General features: G+C 32.7%; 2 protein-coding genes across 2 annotated transcripts; one reads left to right on the forward strand and one right to left on the reverse strand.

Annotated features, from left to right (window-relative positions):
* Positions 1 to 1,606: 1,606 nt before the first annotated feature.
* On the forward strand, positions 1,607 to 5,279 carry LOC134726789 (short-chain collagen C4-like). Its single transcript, XM_063591206.1, has 3 exons — positions 1,607 to 1,879; positions 3,066 to 3,134; positions 4,792 to 5,279. The coding sequence occupies exons 1-3, from the start codon at positions 1,627 to 1,629 to the stop codon at positions 5,256 to 5,258; spliced, it is 789 nt and encodes a 262-aa protein (XP_063447276.1). The 5' UTR covers positions 1,607 to 1,626; the 3' UTR covers positions 5,259 to 5,279.
* Positions 5,280 to 11,727: 6,448 nt separating this feature from the next.
* On the reverse strand, positions 11,728 to 19,389 carry LOC134724567 (uncharacterized). Its single transcript, XM_063587670.1, has 5 exons — positions 19,274 to 19,389; positions 15,803 to 16,480; positions 14,641 to 15,240; positions 13,091 to 13,495; positions 11,728 to 12,267 (listed from the first exon to the last, which is right to left on the reverse strand). The coding sequence occupies exons 2-5, from the start codon at positions 16,440 to 16,442 to the stop codon at positions 12,245 to 12,247; spliced, it is 1,668 nt and encodes a 555-aa protein (XP_063443740.1). The 5' UTR covers positions 16,443 to 16,480; positions 19,274 to 19,389; the 3' UTR covers positions 11,728 to 12,244.
* Positions 19,390 to 19,749: the final 360 nt, after the last annotated feature.

Below are 19,749 nucleotides of genomic sequence, written 5' to 3' on the forward strand. Positions count from 1 at the left end.
ACCACTGTGTCGTTATTCCTTCTCCTAAATACCGTATGTGTTTAGTGGAGAAGCAACAAATGCCAAGTTTTTAATTGACCCGACTGGAGATCGAAACAACGACCATCAAACTCCAGGAGAGAATGCTACCACGAGAACTCTTATGCAGTTTACGACGAACATACAGCAGAGCTAAAATTATTGTAATCTGTATGTATTTGATCTATTGGATCCAAATAAATCGTAAACTATTACATCGTGTATGTTGCTGCTATCTTCAACCGTCTTACATTTAGTATTTCTAAAATTGGATACCAGGAAATATAATGGAAATGTTTTGTTTTTTCGAAGTCACTGCCATGATATCTTTTAGCTTTTTTTTATTGTACAAGGGGGTTTCCCTTGTCTGTCTTGAATGTACTGGTACAGCAATGAGGGATCTGAAGGGACACATGACACAAGGGTCACAGTTGGGTACGCTCAGCCCCTACTTCGAGTGCATTCCTCTCTTAATGCGAGACAAGCCTATAACACTTTTGTTCGGCTGTGTACTATCCATCCGAGCAACTCACAGCCCACTACTGTACATCTCCAAAACATCAACACGGAAATCATTTGGCCAGTTCCCTGTACGTCAACCTGGTCATCCTATGAACCGGTCAACCCTCATGACCATATTAAACTGCCAGGTATTTATATACACTCGTATATACCAATAGGAGATGCTTGCAGTGCCGTTGTAACTTGTAATAAAATCATTGGATGGTAACAGCGGGTTTATAACCCCCAATCTCGGGATCTAAATGCAGCGCTCTAACGAATTGAGTCAAAGAAGATCTTCCTTAACTCTAGTACAGGATACCTTTATATCGCCAGGTCTACAAAATTGTAGTTTCACCATTCAATACTCGACTTTTCTATTTCAAGGACTACTGTTGTTTCACCTGATGTACTTTTATTATTAAAAGTTATTTTTTTGAGTAAAGGATCATGATATTGTTTTCAATTATCTTGTCTTTGTTATTTTCTTTTGTTTCTGCTCTCGTCATTAAATTGGTTATATTTCTAATACGCATTTGTCTCTGAATCCTGTTTACTTTCTTATTATTTTTTTCTCAAATTTCTTTCCAAATTCTTCTCTTTAAATTCTCATACACTCTTTTTTGTTTTTTATCCAATGTTTTTCTGTAACGCCTTACTCAACAGGTCATACACAGGAAAGACAAATTTCTTTTCTTTTAGCATTTTCATTTTTGTTTCTTTCAGTATCTCTCCATCTTCCTTTTTGGTGCTCCCTTTTTAGGTCAATCTGTATCATGTTGAAATGGGTTATTGTCTACTTTTGATGGAATTTATGGAATTAATAGACACACAAGTTTGTGTTTATTTATCATTTTTAGTATGAAACCGTCCAAATTTGTTTTCTCCTAGAACCGCTCGGAGGTATTCATTCCGTTTTCTAATATTAATTCCGGAACCACCCCCCCTTGGAGAATAAGAACGTTACGTGCATATTTAATTTCATCGTAATAAAATGAAAATCAATGATATGCCAATCTAGATCTAGTGTGAAGTGAATGTCTTATCTAGTTTCGTGAACTATGCATATGAAAGATATCTCAGTAAAGTTAAACATACTATCAGTAAATGGCAAACCAAATCCTAGTCTGTTTTGTAATATGTTGTGTTCAATTTTCGAATGGAGAAGAAATTGACAATAAAAGACTATTGCTGAATGATCCGGATGTTTCAGCAGCCAGACTACTTCAAATGGAGAAATCCATACAGAAACTTACATCGACTGTTCAAGGCTTGACACGTCTGGTTACAACTTTAAATGGTACCTTACAAACTGTGAACGCTGAGCTAGCTGCCGAAAAGATGAGGACGGCACAAACAAGTAAGATACAATAAAAAAAGGATGAAAATATTCGACAAATGGTGAATAATTCGAAAGGACAAAAACACAAACAGATACACCAAAAGCTATTATTACTAATATTTCTTTAACTTCTATCTTCTATCTACTTTCTACTTGTATCTATTTATTGTTGAAAAATATCAAAAAATTCGTCTACTTCTTAGAATGCATTCTCAATATAGCTATCACTTCAAGTCAATTGCATTCAATAAAATTGAGAATGGAAACGGGGAATGTGTCAAATAGACAACAACCCCACCAAATGCAAAAGTCAGCCCAAGGCTTCCAATGGGTTTTAAGCACAGTGCAGGAGAAATTTCTCGCATCCAAAGGAGAGCTTTAAATTTACCTCTAATTTAATCTTCCTGACTGGAACACTTCACATTTAAAATTTTAAAGAATTACATGTAGTAAAAATAGAAGAAGTGTCTGTTTTCTTTAAACGCTATTATTCATTTTTATCTCCTCCCTTTTAAAGCATAATCTATTTGTAAAAAGCTACCCTGATTGCATAAGTCACAAAGAAAGAGCACACTTTCTTATAGATCACAAGATGAAAACCGAAGTCTGCCTACGTACAGTTTATATATATTTACAAACTTAATTTTACCACCGTTCAATTTGTATGTACTAGACAATTCATTTTAGATACATTCTGAACTCATACTGTAAGATTTCAGTAATTTTTCTTATGGTAACATAATTGAGTCCGACTTTCATCGAAACGCAGAAACATGATAACAGATGAGATATCTTAACAGAAGGAAATCATTACTTTTACATTAAGTTGTTACTGCAAATCTTACTCTTGAATTTGTTGTGAAATATCAGTAAAAACTAGACTGGGGGTCATTCCTCTTATTTTCTGATTGTCATTGATCCAAATTGCCTCCAAACAAGTTATTAATTCATTTTGATAATAGCTATTTGTATGTTGCATTACCGAACAACACCTGTGTAAATCGAATGAGAACAACACAATGAGAAATACATAAACATATAATTTCAAACAGTACACAGGAACATGTTGGTGGAGCGCAAACCCAGTCTAAATAAACCAAAAAAAAAAAGGAAAAAAGTGTGCGTGGAGAGGGGTGGTCGTTGTTCGGGAAATAAATGGAATATGATAAACTATGTGGTAAGATTAAATTACTGCATTTTATAGCCCATGGTTCAACGTATGTTCGATGGGGAAGAAGTAGATGTCCTTCAAATGCAGAAATAGTGTACTCAGGTATGTAAGTAAATTGAATTAACAAAAGGGAAGAAACTATATATTTTTTTTAAGATTAAACAATAATGTGTTTCCGTATTTTCATTTTCTTTGTTCAGTGGACCGTGGAATAGGATAAAACGTTAATAAGGCATTAAATATAGAAAAGTCATATCATAGGGAACATGTATACTAAGTTTCTAGTTAATTGGGACTTAACTTCACCAAAAACTACCTCGACCAAAAACTTTAACCTGAAGCGGGACATACGGACGAACAAATCAAAGAACGGACTGATGAACGAACGCACATACTAGAAAACATAATGCCAATAAATGGGGCATAACAAAACTGTTTCTTTGTGAAATTATTTGTTAAATGCCTACTTTTAATACTAATCTAGTGTAAAGCAATGTTTATTTCTCTTATACTGCATTCACTCAATTTGAGCAGTCAAAATGCGTTGACCGTATATTTCTATGTCATATACAGTCACTGACCTGATATCACTTTTCCTCATGAATACTTAAATAGAAATTGCAGAAATTATAATTAATAATTCATACGACCTATTCTACCAGTTCTTGTTTCCAATGTATACAACGACTTAAACTTATTTCCTCTGCAATTTTTAGAAGAAAAAAACATATTTGACTTGTTAATAATTTTGGTTTGCAAACTACAAATCATCACATTTTTTGCTTAAGCTTCTTGTTGATATTTTAGTTCATTCTCAAACAAATTCGTTCACCATCGACTGCGAATTTTAACAGGTTATGTACATTTCATCGTGTTGTATATTTCTCCGCGTTATATATTTCTCAGCCAGCATAATATGAGGCCTTCTAATGAAGGGAAGTTTCCCATTATTTAAATCAAATAATAAATTGAAAATTTGTTTTTTGTATTGCAGTATAAAGACAATAATAGTGCATTGACTCGACATATCAACGATATAAGGATTCGGCCTGAAACCGGCAGAGCCTTGCATGTCCCTGTTTCTAAGCCTCATCCTTATATCGTTGATATGTCAAGTCAATGCACTATTATTGTCTATTCACAATAACATGTTGTTGTCATGATATGAATGTAGTATTTGATATGATTCAAAATGATACAAGTAACAAACAATGATAAAAAGACTTGTATGTTGGAAAAGATCACTTTGTGTAGGTCATATTTTGTAGCATACAACAAATAAAACTGAAACTGAAACACTTGAAAAAAATGAAAATTTGAAGAAAACAAATTAATACAAATTACTTGTTTTTTTCGTAAAATCACACCAACTAACAAATACGACTTAATTTTATGGTACTGCTAAACACTTCATACCTTTTTTGAATGGTTAAACCTGTCAATATTTAGATTAGACTTTCAACATTAGTGATTGTCAGATTTGTTTTGCAAAGGAACTGTTCATTTTTAAAAATAGATAAAGGCCGTTAGTTTTCTCGTTTGAATTGTTTTACATTGTCATTTCGGGGCTAGTTATAGCTGACTATGCGGTATGGGCTTTGCTCATTGTTAAAGGCGTACGGCAGTGACCTACATTGCTAATTTCTGTGTCATTTTTGTTTCTTGTGGAGAGTTGTCTCATTGGTAATCATACCACATCTTTTTTTTTTATATATAATTAAAGATTTGTTAAACTTCTCATTTTTTCATTATTGTTAAGGTTATGCTGCTGGGAACGTATACTACGAAGGTTCCTACTATGGAGGACCGTCTAATACACTGTGTCTCCCAACGGACCCTGAACTCAGTAATCGCACTGCACCTGGAAGTTCATATATATACGGTACAGAATACCAAGAAAACTCCTTTAGAACGAAATCTCTCGACGAGGATGTGCCATGCGCTGTTTGTCGCAATCCGAACAGTTCCTCCTCATTGATGATCCCTGGACGTAAAACTTGTTACGCTGGATGGCAAAATGAGTATAACGGATATTTAGCTTCAGGATGTTCTACGTGCAAGGCATCTTCATTTGTCTGCGTTGACGTTCAACCGGAATACATTCCGAGTGGAGAGCGCAACGACAACGGCCATCTCCTTTATATGGTTGGTACCAAATGTGGTGCACTTCCTTGTCCACCTTATCATGACAAACTTGAATTATATTGCGTTGTTTGTTCAAAATAATAAAGTTATATTTGTATACTGCTTAGAATTCATTAACTACCAGAAGTATTAAGTACGCGAAGGCTTTTTGCAAGTTACTATCTCAACTCAGTAGTGATATGTTTCCGCAATCTTGATCTTTTAACAGCACTAACAGTCCTCATCTTGCAACGCCTCTCCGTAAACAAAAAGAGGACTACTGGATTCGACAATTGGGAACTGCGACACCATATGGTTGCAACGACAAAATTGATGCTAAAGGTATTCTATTTAGTCCTTCGTGTACCTCGGTAAATGTGATCAACTTTTACTCCTCGACATAGACACAGTCATGGTCATCGTCATTATACATTACATACTCTGCACGATGTCTTTATTAATGACTTGCTGCCATTTATACAAAAGTCGTTAGGTATTCATCCCATTCGAACGAAACATTATTCATTACCCCTTTCAAAATGTCATTCTCTGTTCAGTTTATGTTTGAAAACCCCTGTTACAAACCTTCATTTAAACCAATACAAACTTACAGCTATCATTTTGGATATTACAAGTCATAGACTTTTCAAACCAGTTCGCATTGGAAAAGATGTTAAAAGAGAAAAATTCTTTTCTTAATCTTTACTTTGACAAACAAGGTCTTGATGGCGTAAACCTAGGCAATATCCTTCATTATAAATTTGTGCAGTCGAAAATTCCTCCTTATTTGAAAGATAAGAATGTACCAATCATATCTTACACCTATACCAAACCTATTGCAACTAAAATTTTCAATTACAAACACGTTTCGCAGGATCTCAATATTTATGACTTCAAGTTTAAACCTCCTGATTTCACTTGTGCTAGATTCCAATACACATATTATCCGGCTGGCAACCTTATTACCGGTGACCTCAACATTGTCGATTACACTTCCCTGCTAAATGTGTTATTGAAATATCGTCAGCCTAAATCCATCAATTAGAAATAAAAATTAGTCGAGGATTATGCCAGGAAATGGGCTAAGCGCGAGAAGTAAGACGGAGATATGTTGTTGTCCCCGCAGATAAAGCCACAAACAACATCGTTTTGTGTGTAAAACTCATTACATTAACTGCTTGATTTACGAACTAGGCATTGACAAATCACTTTAAAACTCAACGCATACCCTCACGATACTTACCAAAGAGAAAAACCTGGATAATCATAGGTCTGTTCAATGTTCCTTTGGAATTTCAACCAAAGATCGATCTTCCATCACTGTATTGGATACATAAACTACACAAGTGTCCTTACAGACAACGGTATATTGCTGGGTCTTCCAAGTGTTCCACGAAACCTCTTTCTAAATTAAAAAAACATCTATTTTATCAGCAATTAAAGCCGGGCTTCAAAGTTATTGTAAAACTGCCTATTCTAGAGGTGGCGTGAATGAGATATTGATACTAAAAAAATCAAAAGATCTTTTAGTGTACATACAATCCAACTAAAAGACAAATTGTAAGAGTTGGTATTGCTTTGTTTCATAAAAATGAATGGCAAATGTAGAAACAAGTATCTTGTCTTAGGGAGGGATAAATACTACTTTGTAAAGGATCACTCTGATTCGAACAAAAAGTTCTTTGAATCTGACATTATCAAGATGCTTGATTTCTTGATTGACAACATATTTGTTAGGTTCGAAGGACGTGTTTTTCAACAGACTGTCAGCATTCCAATGGGAACCAATAGTGCAATCATCTTGCCGACTTGTTTCTTTATTATTATGAGGCTGACGTCATACAGATAAGAAGTTAGCAATATCCTTTAACTTTACTTGCGCTATATAGATGATGTTTTGCCACTAAATAATTTTAAACAATTTGGTGACTATGTTAAATGCATCTATCCAATCGAACTATAGATAAAGGATACAACAGATACAGTTAAGGCGGCCTCATATCTTGACTTACATCTAGATATTGACAATGAGGGTCGATTGAAAACAAAACTTTACGACAAAAGAGATAATTTCAGCTTTTCAATTGTGAACTTTCCATTTCCGAGTAGCAACATTCAAGCAGCACCTGCATATCGCGGGGTATATATCTCCCAATTGATACGATATTCCCTCGCTGGTTTTTCCTATCATGATTTTCTTGATAGAGGGTTGCTGCTCACAAGAAAGGTATGAAACCAAGAGTTCCAAATGGTGAAGTTGAAATCATCTTTTTTAAAATTTTACGCACGCCATCACGAGTTGGTTGCCCGTTAAGGAATAACCGTTTAACAGATGATATAGGATATGTTCCTTACGTCGTAACTACAATTCCCTTTCCTTTCATGAATGTGACCGACCGCATTAGACTATTTACCGGATTTGTTATTACATGAGCAACATGACGAGTGCCACATGTTGATCAGGATCTGCCTACCCTTTTGGAACATCTGAGATCACCCCAGTTTTTGGTTGGATTCGTATTGCTTATTCTTTAGTTTTCTATGTTGTGTCATGTATACTATTGTTTGTCTATTTGTTATTTTTCCTTTTTAGCCATGGCGTTGTCAGTGTATTTTCGATTGATGAGTTTTACGGTCCCTGTTGTATCTTTCGTCCCTCTTTTAGTACATATGTCTCTGAAACTGCATGCATAATGAAAATCAAGAGCCGAATATTTGGCCTTTTTTTTTAGTATTGACGAGTCTTGTAGCTGCGAATGACTCAAAAGTAATAATAATCAAAAATTGGCAATAACCCGAATGCTTTTTTTACCGGAGTTCAATTCGGATGATGAAAATTGGAAGGTAATTAGGAAAGACGTCTAGATGATATGCAGTTGATGTAAATGCTGGAAAGAGATTATCTTATCATGTATTTTAATTGTTCTCTCAATGAGTCACTTGGAAATACAAATGTAGCCGTGTTTTTAAGGAAAATGTAAAATTGAATCCTTATTGTTGTAGGTAATTATATCACTGTGTCTAAACCACATCGACAAGAATGTGTTGACTCGATGGTATCAAACATCCGGCACGGTGTCGGAACGTTATTGGACAGAGAAAATGTTGATATCGTTTATTTATTTGTTATTTTTATGATATCGAAGAATGTGTACACATACATAACTATCTTCTATTGTAAGTTGTAATATTTTCTACAACCGTTCTATATAAACGGAGAAATAAGTAATAATGCATGTCAACATGACGAATTAGTGAACCTTGCCTCGCATTTGTTAAATATCTCGTTAAATTGTACACACTGTACGGGGAGACAGGAATGAAAAGAAAGATATTGACACGGAAATTACAAAACTAGCCACTTTGAGCACCTCAAAACTTGTATTTTTGTGTATGGAATGAAAGAAATCGGTCAATTTAAAATGAAAGAGGCTGGTTTGGTCAATGTTAACAATCCGTTTTTTTTTCTAGATTTCTCAAGGTAGAACCCGGTTTTGGCTAAGAAATAAAACGCACAATTGCATAACATAATTGAACTTCGGCGTTTTATGGATCTTTTGAAAATGATGTCTTTCAGAGGACAACTTATTATTTATTTAAATCTGTAAACACTTGAATTCCTACTTTATTGAAACTAATTTTTATTTTTATTTTTTGGCTTTCATAAAAAAACATCTTTACTCGGAAATTTATAGAAATGAAGGTTATCACGTAAATTGAGATTTTTAAAAGTTCTCTATACGTTTTTTTATATGCACATTGTAAATATAAGTGATACTTGAACTACAGTTAACGGTCATAATAATTGAACACGCACATTTGATATGTAAATTTCTTGCACAACAGAATGGTTATCTTTAAAAGTAATTAAATTTTACCAGGCAAACGTACGACAAATTCGCGCAAGCGTAACTCCCCGCTACCAAGTGGTGTAATCTTTTTAATGTTCGATTAAACTAGATCTTCTTAAAGCTAAGTGTTTATTATAAAACATGATAAGAAGACAAATGTTTTGAGACGATTTTTAGCTTTTCAAAAAAAAGAATTAAAACAAGATTTTTTTAGGGACTTCCCAGGTGGGGGTGCGGGGCGGACGACCTATATACCGCTTGGATTCCTCACAAATGTGATATACTAGTAACTAAATTGTGTACCAACTTCAGGTGCGATTAAACCCCGTTTGCATCTCTTACATTGTCCTACTAGTATTTTTAACTTCTAAACATATACATTTTAACTTATTGTCTTCATTTTCTTCAAAAATAAAAAAATAAATCGTCTGTTTATTTATCATACTACATCAGACATTTATGGCATATACAGTGAACATGATAGTTTAGGATCCGCACTTTGCATACACTGATAAGTAAAGGTAAATTATTGTATAGATTGTAGTCTGATTTTGAGGACTTTTGATGTATTTTATTTACTGTAGAATATTATGAATATTTTATACGCAAACTCAATCTATGTAATGAATATGAATGTATAACTTATGTATGGAAAAAATATAAAATAGATTTTTTTTTATAATAGAGTCCAGCGTTTTTCCCTTGACATTGGATCATTTTAAACACAGGGCCCCTTGTGTATTCTTCCCTGGGTTATACAAGATAAATTATATTCAGGTGATTTTCAATAAATGTATTTCAAGTCTAGAAAAAAAGAAACAAAAAGAAACAAAACAAACCCTCATCCTGTGAGTAAAATGGTTGTTCCTTAATGGTTGATATCCATGATCAAGGTTAACATTTCGTGTTCAATAAAAATAAGTATTTGTGGTATAATTGGCATGGAGACAACTCTCCACGACAGACCAAATAACACATAAATCTACAGCTACAGGTCACTATACGGCCTTCAACAATGAGCAAAACTAATACCGCATATTGAGCCGTAAAAGGCCCTGAAATCATAAATGTAAAACAATTCAAACGAGAAAAACAACTTTGTAACACAAGTCATTATCTCTTATACCATAAGTAATAGGTCAACTATATTTGCTCATTTGACTATCATATGACCTAGAACCTATCTTATTATTTAATTGGTAAATGTTAAGTTTTTATTTTATTTTTATATTTTGGTTGGTTTTAATAATTGTAATGTGTTCATGTCTGTCTAGCAGGTTTCATTAGACTTTGACTTGTTATGGTTCCATGAACAATGTTAAGTTCTTGTGATACTTTTACTAAATTATTTATCAGTCTTACAGATCTTAAAAATAGATTCAAAATAACGAACATTCAAGCAGTCGCTCCATGTCAGTGCGAACACTCTTGTATAAATAATACATTGCAACTATATAGTATTTGTTTTGTCGAAAACACGCAATTGAACTTGTTTCACAATAACAGTCATATTTATCTTGAATTTCATTCGATGGACAATGTTATTAAGATCCGTGTTAGTGTTGTTTTTCAAAACAAAACCGGGTGATTGTGTAGTAAACAACATTGACCAAACCGGCCTCTTCCATTTTGATATGACCCATTTCCTCCATTCCATGCAGAGGAATACAAGTATTGAGGTGTTCAAAGTGGCTATTTTTGTAATCTCCGTGTCAATATATTTCTTTTCATACCTTTCTTCCTATATAATGTGAACAATTGAACGGGACATAAAACAAATTCTAAGCAAGGTTCACTCAATTCGTCATGTTGACATGCATTATTATTTATTTCTCCGTTTATATAGAACGGTTGTAGAAAATATTTCACCTCACAAAAGAAAATAGTCATGTATGTATACACATTCTTCGATATCATAAAAATAACAAATAAATAAACAGAAATCAACCTTTTCTCTGTCCAATAACGTTCCGTCGCAGTGCTGAATATTATATACCAACAAGTTTTGCCGCTGTGGTTTAGACACAATGTATATGTTAGGAATAAGACAATTATCTTAAATATTTGTTCCTAATTTCATAACAGGACACTAAAGGCTGGGTATCGAAATTATGATTTGATCAACTTATTGTTGGCTATCTAAAAAGGTTCAAAAACTTCTTAAACGCCCATACCCACGAACGTGGAATATTCAAAAACAATATTGACAACTACTGCTTTTATTAATTATAATTGACAGTCAATTATTTTTAAAGGTGAAAATCAGCCAATTCAAAGTTAGAATATTTTCAAATTCAGGAATATATCTCCGCTTGTAAGTCACAGAATCCTTGTTCGGGTTAAAGTGGTACCCAACACTTTCACTAAAATTTATTTGGCTCGTTTAATTTTCGTAAAACTTTGACAAATATTAACTTTGACCCTTTTACGAAAATATAAAAATTTCAAAAAATTTGAACCAACCATTTTATCAGAAAAACTACACTGGTTATATAGCAGTTTGACAAAGATCAATTTTGATCACTGAGAAGCTTAATATCCCCTTTACAACACAGCGAAATAAACGTTTATGTGACTTTACAGAGTTATCTCCCTGTGGTGTTAGGTACCACCTTAAGGTATTCTTTTTGTTTTGGGCTATAATGTCGTCAACTGTCAAAAAAATATTGAAATTCAAATAGTTTGGTCTCTAGCATTACTGAAAAATATTAACTACAAAGAACGCATCTGGCTCAGTAAAGTTAGAACTGTTAATGCTTTTATTTGTTAATATCAACAAAAAGGTAAACATGTAACATTTACACATGAAATAAACAATAAGTAGCTTACAAATGCACTCAAGTACAGCGATAGCAAAATGAATTACCATTTGTTGGTTTTGTTCATTTAACGACAGTAATGTCAACTTTCTTTGAACTTTAAAATAAAACCGCTTACAGCTTACAAACTTTGGGAATCATTTCAAAGATAACTATTCCATGTATTCACTGTGTTCCAAGTGGTCTACACGCATATTTAGAGTATAAGGTTATAGCTATGTTTTTATGGGTTGGCAAAGTGCATATGTTACCAATTGGAAATCAATACCATCAATGAAAATAGCATCATTTAATGAGTTTGAGTGTCCCTTTGGTATCTTTTGTCCCTCTTTTTTTAAAGTCAAAATATATGTTTCCTTTGAATAATCTTAATACATTTCCATATTTACAAACACAAAATCTTTTCTAGATACAAAGTTTATGCTGCATCATTGTTAATACCTGCAAAGATAAAAAAACATTACAAATGAGCGTATTGGTTAAAGGCCCGTTTATCAGTGGAATACGTCACGAAACTTTCAAATTGGGTTCTTTTACGGGCAAGTTAAAATAAATACTATACCGATAAAGACGGCATTTAATCAAATTTGATTTTAACACGCTCAGCTACAAACACAATATAGAAGAAATAGACACAACTAGTGTTAAACATGGAAGCATATAATCAAGACTATACTTTTTACAAAACATCGTTTTTTCGCGAAATATTGAAATGGAATCTATCTATACAATTCTATATAGTAATACAACGACACACTATTGGAAAAAACTAGTACATTACATAATAGTTTTGGCCAAAACACGAAAAGGAATAATGTTATCAAAACATATGTTGAAATATCCAATTGTTTCATGTGAAATTGATTTTCACCTACTGCGGCATTTATGATGTATTTGTGACATCTTGAATTTGAGTGAATTATGGTTTTTGAAACAATAACTGTATTTTATTTTTCTGTTAAATAGAAAAAAGAATGGAATCGGATAATGCGTCGAGGAAACAACAACCTAAACGAAAAGCAGAAATTTTACAAGGCTACTAATGGATCTTTAATGCAGCGAGGTAATCGCAAAGCCGGAGGATAGGCGCAAAAATGCAGCGGGGTTATACATGTTTTGTGTGATGACAATAAGGGAGACTATATCTAGATTATTGGAAAAATCCTCCCACCACCTTATATGATACCTTCTAAATCTTTGCTATTATTTATAGATATAAAACCCATATATATGATACATAACTAGTTCATATATATATAGTTACCCTTTGATCTGTCCTTTGTTTTCAACGCTATATAATCGTCTGACAAAACTGGTTGGTCCAACATTGTCTCTTGAAGTTCACGACTTAAATTTGACATATGAGTTTCATGCTGTTTGGATCGTTGCAGCGCCATATCAGAAGCGTCTTGCATTTCTCTTTTCATATTTTCAACAAATGCGTTAAATTCCGCAGAAAGAGATTCATATAAATTCATGTCTTCCGCTGCATCAAACATTTGATCTGTTAATGCGTCTATTATATTTGCATTTGAGGCTGCCTTTTCAGTAGAAGCTTGTTGAAAAAGCTCTAACTCGTTTTTATATTGTTCCTGTGCCAAATCAATCGCAGTATATATCGACTCCATCTTTTTCTTTTTATGATGTTCCTGATTTTGAATGTACTGTTCTAAAATATAAAGATGTGTAGTAAGTTAAAGACATAACAAAATAAGTAATTAAGAACGTTTAAAGACAATCTCCGATTTTTCGGAAATAAATTGAAAATAACGTAAAATTTAATTCTATTGAACGTTTAATAAAATGTAACTAAGTTATTTCTACCTAAGTATCATACCTGTCAGACAACAGACGTAACTATAGTAATTTTGTTAAACGTTTGCACCCGGTTGACGGAAAAGTATTACCTTAAAACTTGAGATACTGACCTTGAAATATGGCTTGCTGATATAAATATATTTAATAAATTACCGTCACGTAAGTTTCAATAAATATCGATGTGATTGGTCCACTCAGAACAACATAACAACACACCTTTACCTTAGAATCGTCAAAACAGTACTCTTCATATTTTAAAAGTTAGCAAAAGATTTAAATGATAATTTAATATATTTAGAGTTGTCGCTCTTCCTACTGAATATCAGTTTATACTATAGTAAATGATAAAGACTAATATAAAACATTAAGACAGGGTATAATTGCCTATGAGACAAATCTCTTCAAGAGACCAAATGACACAAAAAATAACAAATATACGGTCTTCAACAATGAGCAAAACATATACCACATAGTGAGTTATTAAGGTGTAATACCACTTAATCCTAAAATAGGTCGAAATAAAATATTTCCTTGAATTAGACATTTTTAGGTAATTAAATCTCCATTGGATTGCAGTAAAATATTTTTGGGTCATAAACATATATCTTTGGTATTTCAAAGCACCATTATTTTTTGAGGGTTCTAAAGAATATTTTGGAATTTGGAGGTTACATGGTTACTAAATCTTGCACACAGGTTAAACAGGTGTGATTAGTTAACTTCTCTAATGATGGTTATTTTCTTACATGCAATTACATGTTATGTGAAAAATGCATTGAAAGAAATTGTTGAATAACTAGAAAGCATATTAAAAGAACAAAGGCAGCTTTTAAACTTGTTGATAGTCTGTTTTCAGTATCAATTTTGTAATATTAAGTTTGTTTACAAAGTCAAATGATGTTTATTATTCAAGAAAAATACAGTTGACAGTGACCTACCGAATAATGAATCACAATTCATTTTCCTAACAGCTTAGATATCAACTACTAATTTTACCTTTTTCTTCCTGTTTTAAATTGTCCACTTCTAACGTTCCTATCTTGTCCTGATGTATGTCTGTTCTTTCGTTCAATGTTCTAATATTTTCATTTGAAGTGTCTGTAATTTCTTTTAGTGTTCCTATCTGTTCTGTATGTACTGTCGTATGTTCTTCTATCTCCACTATTTGATCCCTGTGTTGATTCGTCTGTTCTACCAAAGTATCGATCTTTCCCTGGTGTTGGTCTGTGAGTTCTTCTAATGTTCCGATCATATTTTGATGTTCATCTGTTGTGTCTTCTAAGTTTTCTATCTTTATTTCATGCACATCAACTGAAACTTCTAAATTTTCTATTTTGACTTCATGGTCGTCAGTTTTAGCATATAAATTCTCAGTCTCGTAACCACTTTTTTCAGTGGCATCTTCTAGTAATTTGATTCTCAAGGTTTGTGAACTGGTACTCTGTTCTAAAGTCTTAATGTTCTGCTCGTGTTGTTCTGTAACTTTTGCCAATGTCTCTGTCCCACGTTTGAATTTGCTTGCTGTATTCTTTATGTCGTCGTCAAGTGACTGAATACTCATTTTATGTTCGTTCAGTGTAATTTTTAAATCTTGTTCTAAGAAAAGAAAACTAATCGTATTATTTAAATAACGAAAATTAACTTGCAGGTTGTCGTCATATATTTCCAATGAGTGTTTAATAATTTAAGGGGGAATTGTATCTCAAAATGTACTGCAAACTATAAACAAAATCTTGATAAAGTCATCACAAAGCCAAAAGTGAATTAAATTTTACAACAACAAACGGAAGTTTTTAACGACGTTGATTTGCTATACAACACATTGCAAGGTCGATAAATTTTACAAAAATGTCGTATTTTATTTTATTTCCCCATAAAAAGCTGATGTATGCATGAACTTAAAATCCAAATGTATTTCAGACTTACCATGACATTCACGTAAAACGAACTTATTCATATAATATTTTTTTTTCTAATCTCACTCAATTTTAAGCTTTCACTTTAAAAAAAAAATTAATTGATGTGGCACAAATATTAAGACGATTTAAGTAGGAATGAAAAGAACGTTTCAGTCACATTTAATTTATTTATTTATTCAATGAAGCATGATCAATGTAAAAAGAGTCGTGGCATCATACAAAGTAAAAATTAGGCGTACCTTGTTTTGCGATCATCTGAACTGTATTTTGTACCAGGGAAATTTGTTCTTTAAATGTATTTTCCTCTTTCCTAAGTATTTCAAGATTTTCCAAATACATCTTTTCTGTTTCTATGTCCATGCAACATGATTCTAAATGCTCAAATGTCGACACAAACTCATTCTTTGCTGTTCCTAGGTATATTTCTAGCCTTCCGGATATGGATTTGAAGATTGTAAAATAATCCGTTAATTCCTGGTCTGTTACCAATGTATTGCCCCGGTGAAGAACTTCATTACGTTTCCTTCGAACACGCTCAATATCGTCGCCAACAGTTAGCTCCAATGGTGTCGGGTCTGCTGGGAAATCCCACCCTTGAGTTGGAGGAGGAACCAAATTTAGATTTCGAATTAACTTGTAGCATAATGATATATCTAGATTACTGTAGCCATTTGACTGTACACCAGTAATCTGTTTCCATTCATGTGCTCTTAAATTCCGTGATAAAAATTTGTTTGTGCTAACATGACTATGCAACAAGTGAGGTGGCTCTTTAATGGTAAGTAGCTTCTGAAGAACGCTTGGTAGTTCACTTTGTGCTGCACACCCAAGACGAGCATAATTGGTAAATGACGATGTAGCTGTAGATGCACTAGCCATCTCTAAAGTCGTAGTGCTACAGTTGAAATTTACTTAATCTGTCAAAAAAGCATAGTACAGTTTGAGAAATCTTATTAACATATTTGTTTATTTATATTCAGAACAACCATAAGTTTGATAAAGAAATAATTGAATAAGTTATATATTTAGTAATTAAATCAAAGTACAACAACCGCACACACTAAATGTATGAATATCATTCAACAGGAATTTTTAGGTTATACTTTATTTTACTACGTGTTTTTGTAATGATGAATATGTTGTTTTGTGCAAAAAAAAACCCACTAAAAACGTTCATATGAAATAACTGACAATATGGTAGTCACTGGAAAGCATGACCAGGGGTGGTGTTCTCGAAGCTATCTTAGGATTAGGACGTGTCCTAAGTCTATCTTATGGCAAGTCTTTGTCCTAAGTCGAGTTCTCGAAGCTCTCTTAACTTTTGATATATCTCATTTTTCGTCCTAACTTTAGGACACCCAATAAGGTGTCTTAAGAGCATCATATCTTCATCCTAGTGTAATAATGTTTGGATTTCGCTTTTTGCTCATTATTTTACGTGAAAATGAACATGAAATGAAACGCACCATCGGTTATTAACTCGTATATAAAGAAATTGTGCATGATTTTAAACTTTGAACTTCGTGTTTCACGATATGATTACACAACAAATTTAATTCTCATTTCAAAACAAATTGTTTTCAAGTTTAAATAACAATCTTTTTTTTATATAATAACATTGGTAATTATGCATTTAATTCTGTACATGTTATTATAAAATTCGTAAACAATTTTGTTAAAATTTTTCGTCATTAATAAATGTTTTATCAAAAAATAACTTTAAAGATTTAAAATTTCGACTTAGGAAATGTTTAGGACGTCCTAACATAAGATTCGTCTGAGAGAGCATCGAGACACAACTTAAGAGTGTCCTAAGTCGATCCTAAGTCGATCCTAAAATCGGACTTATCTATGACTTAGGACGAATCTTAGGATACCTTCGAGAACACCACCCCAGATCTTTTTCCGTGATTTAGTAAAACGGAGATGCTATATGATTGCCAATGAAAAAAACTATATATTATCTAATAATTACATTAGATGTAAGTTTCATTATAATACGTTATTCTAATTGGCTAACATGTTATTCCGTAAACAATTGCATCCGACAATAACATTTATCATGCATAATGACACGAGGTCCCACAAAAAAGTGCACAGGTGAATTAAATAAAACTGGATAAAAATCGTGTTTTCATGATTTTAGCTAAAAAAATGTAATTATATTAAGTATTGAATACTTCTTTTTGAAACTTTATAGGGTTGTAAAAGCGTTGACCGTGCGTACCTTTTTAGAATGAAGCGTTTCCGCGCTTCATACAAAATGTAATTCGGTCAACGCTTTTACCACCCAATAAATTTACAAAAAGAAGCATTCAATTCTTAAATAAAGAAATACGGCGAAAACTACGGCAGATTGTAAAATAGATTGAATACAAAACTCGAATGATGTCGTTAGATATGAAATAGTCAAAAACATTCTTCGGTTTTCAAAGTGTATTCAGACCTGAAATAATACACAATGTATGGTTAACTGATGTAATTTACTGCAACATAAGAGTGTTACATATTTAGAGTTAGAGATGAGGACGTTTTCTATCTTTTTGATATAACATAAATTAAAGTATAGCACACTACACGGGAAACATATTATTGAGAAAGCTCAGGTGTTTAACATTTTACTTTTGTTTTCATTTATTGTCTAAAAGAAATGCACTAACAAACAACCGTGTTCTCAGATCATATCTATACATCTTATTGATTTGTTTTGATTCATATTCAAAAGAAGCATACATCAATGTATGATCCGTTCATCCTATTTCGACTCTTTAAAATTCAAGAGTTTGTTTTGAATTGAGATAAATTAAAATGTATATGGCCTTCAAAATACCATTTCGATCCCTTACATCAGTGAAGAGACATTAGTTATCAAAATCCGGATATGGTGTACAAATCTTTGCACCATGTTTGCGGTATACCATCTTCTCCGCAAATTGAAATTAAAATCGTCAAGCTATCTGTATTAAAAGCTTAATTTTATATTTTACAGTTTACAAGTTAACAAATTAAAAATATTCCGGTAAAAGCTACTTCACTATATCCTTCCTTGTAAACTGCTATTGTACATCTGATAACTGAAAAGTGATTACCAGTGTCATATTTGCAACCAATAAGAAAACTATGAATACTTTTTCATAACATGCCAATACTTTCAAAATTTGTAGTCAAATTAATACTTGACAAAATAAAAATTGGGACACATATTATCACTTTCAAAAATCTAATACTTTTGATATAAAACATATGATAAAAACTACTATGACATCAATCTGTTTCTGAGTGTATTAATGTTCTTCTATTCATAAACCTACATATGCATCAGAGTATAAACAAAAAAAAAATGTTGATGTCTACAGAATTTTTAAGTTAGAATTTCAACAATACTACGATAATATGAACGTTCTTGATAAAGAAATCTAGTAGGTTTTTAAGTGATGTTTATATAATTACCATGTCTACATTATAAATGTATTTATATTTAATATCATTACACATATCATGTAGAATGACTCATAGGAAATGTTAACAAGTTTCATGTGTGTGGTTACAAAAGATCAATGTTTACCTGTACAAAAGTCAGCGTGCTTACAGAACATTGACCCTGTACTATCTTATGTCAGACTAGAAATTCTTTGATATTTTAGAATAAATCATGATGCTTTCTAAAAACTTATCATAAATAAAACAATTGAAATATTTCCCAAACTCACCAGTAGAGACACCTAAATTAGATAAGACTGAACCTTCTGCTCATCATCAATACACGTGACATTCATTAATCATATCCGATCATCTCAACTTTCACGTGAACTTGTACTGATCAAGGTAAATAGGTCAACGATTACACAGGTAAAATAGCTACGGATGTTTTACGTCCGTAAACAATCCATAATACGTCCGTTGCTTTTCATCCGTAAAACGTCTGTTAAACGTCCGTAATACGGACGTTTAGTACCACGACCATAATACGGATGTTTTGTACCACGGACGTATAACGTCTATTATTATTATGCATTATAATATATTATGGTATTATTGCGTAACAATTTTCATATTGGCTTAGTTATAGGTCCGAGGGTACCATATTGGCCTGAGGCGAAGCCGAATGCCAATATGGCTGCCCGAGGACCTATAACTAAGCCAATATGAAAATTGTTACGCAATGATACCTTTATTAATTAACCAG

Source organism: Mytilus trossulus, chromosome 7 (assembly GCF_036588685.1).
Source record: "Mytilus trossulus isolate FHL-02 chromosome 7, PNRI_Mtr1.1.1.hap1, whole genome shotgun sequence".
Lineage (NCBI taxonomy): Eukaryota > Metazoa > Mollusca > Bivalvia > Mytilida > Mytilidae > Mytilus > Mytilus trossulus.

Coding starts and splice junctions, on each gene's coding strand:
- LOC134726789 (XM_063591206.1), top strand. CDS start 1,627: ATGGCAAACCAAATCCTAGTCTGTTTTGTAATATGTTGTGTTCAATTT. Junction 1,880..3,065: donor GATGAGGACGGCACAAACAA/GTAAGATACAAT, acceptor TGCATTTTATAG/CCCATGGTTCAACGTATGTT. Junction 3,135..4,791: donor TGCAGAAATAGTGTACTCAG/GTATGTAAGTAA, acceptor ATTATTGTTAAG/GTTATGCTGCTGGGAACGTA.
- LOC134724567 (XM_063587670.1), bottom strand. CDS start 16,442: ATGGCTAGTGCATCTACAGCTACATCGTCATTTACCAATTATGCTCGT. Junction 15,241..15,802: donor TCAGATGATCGCAAAACAAG/GTACGCCTAATT, acceptor TTCTTTTCTTAG/AACAAGATTTAAAAATTACA. Junction 12,268..13,090: donor AACAAAGGACAGATCAAAGG/GTAACTATATAT, acceptor TTATCTTTGCAG/GTATTAACAATGATGCAGCA.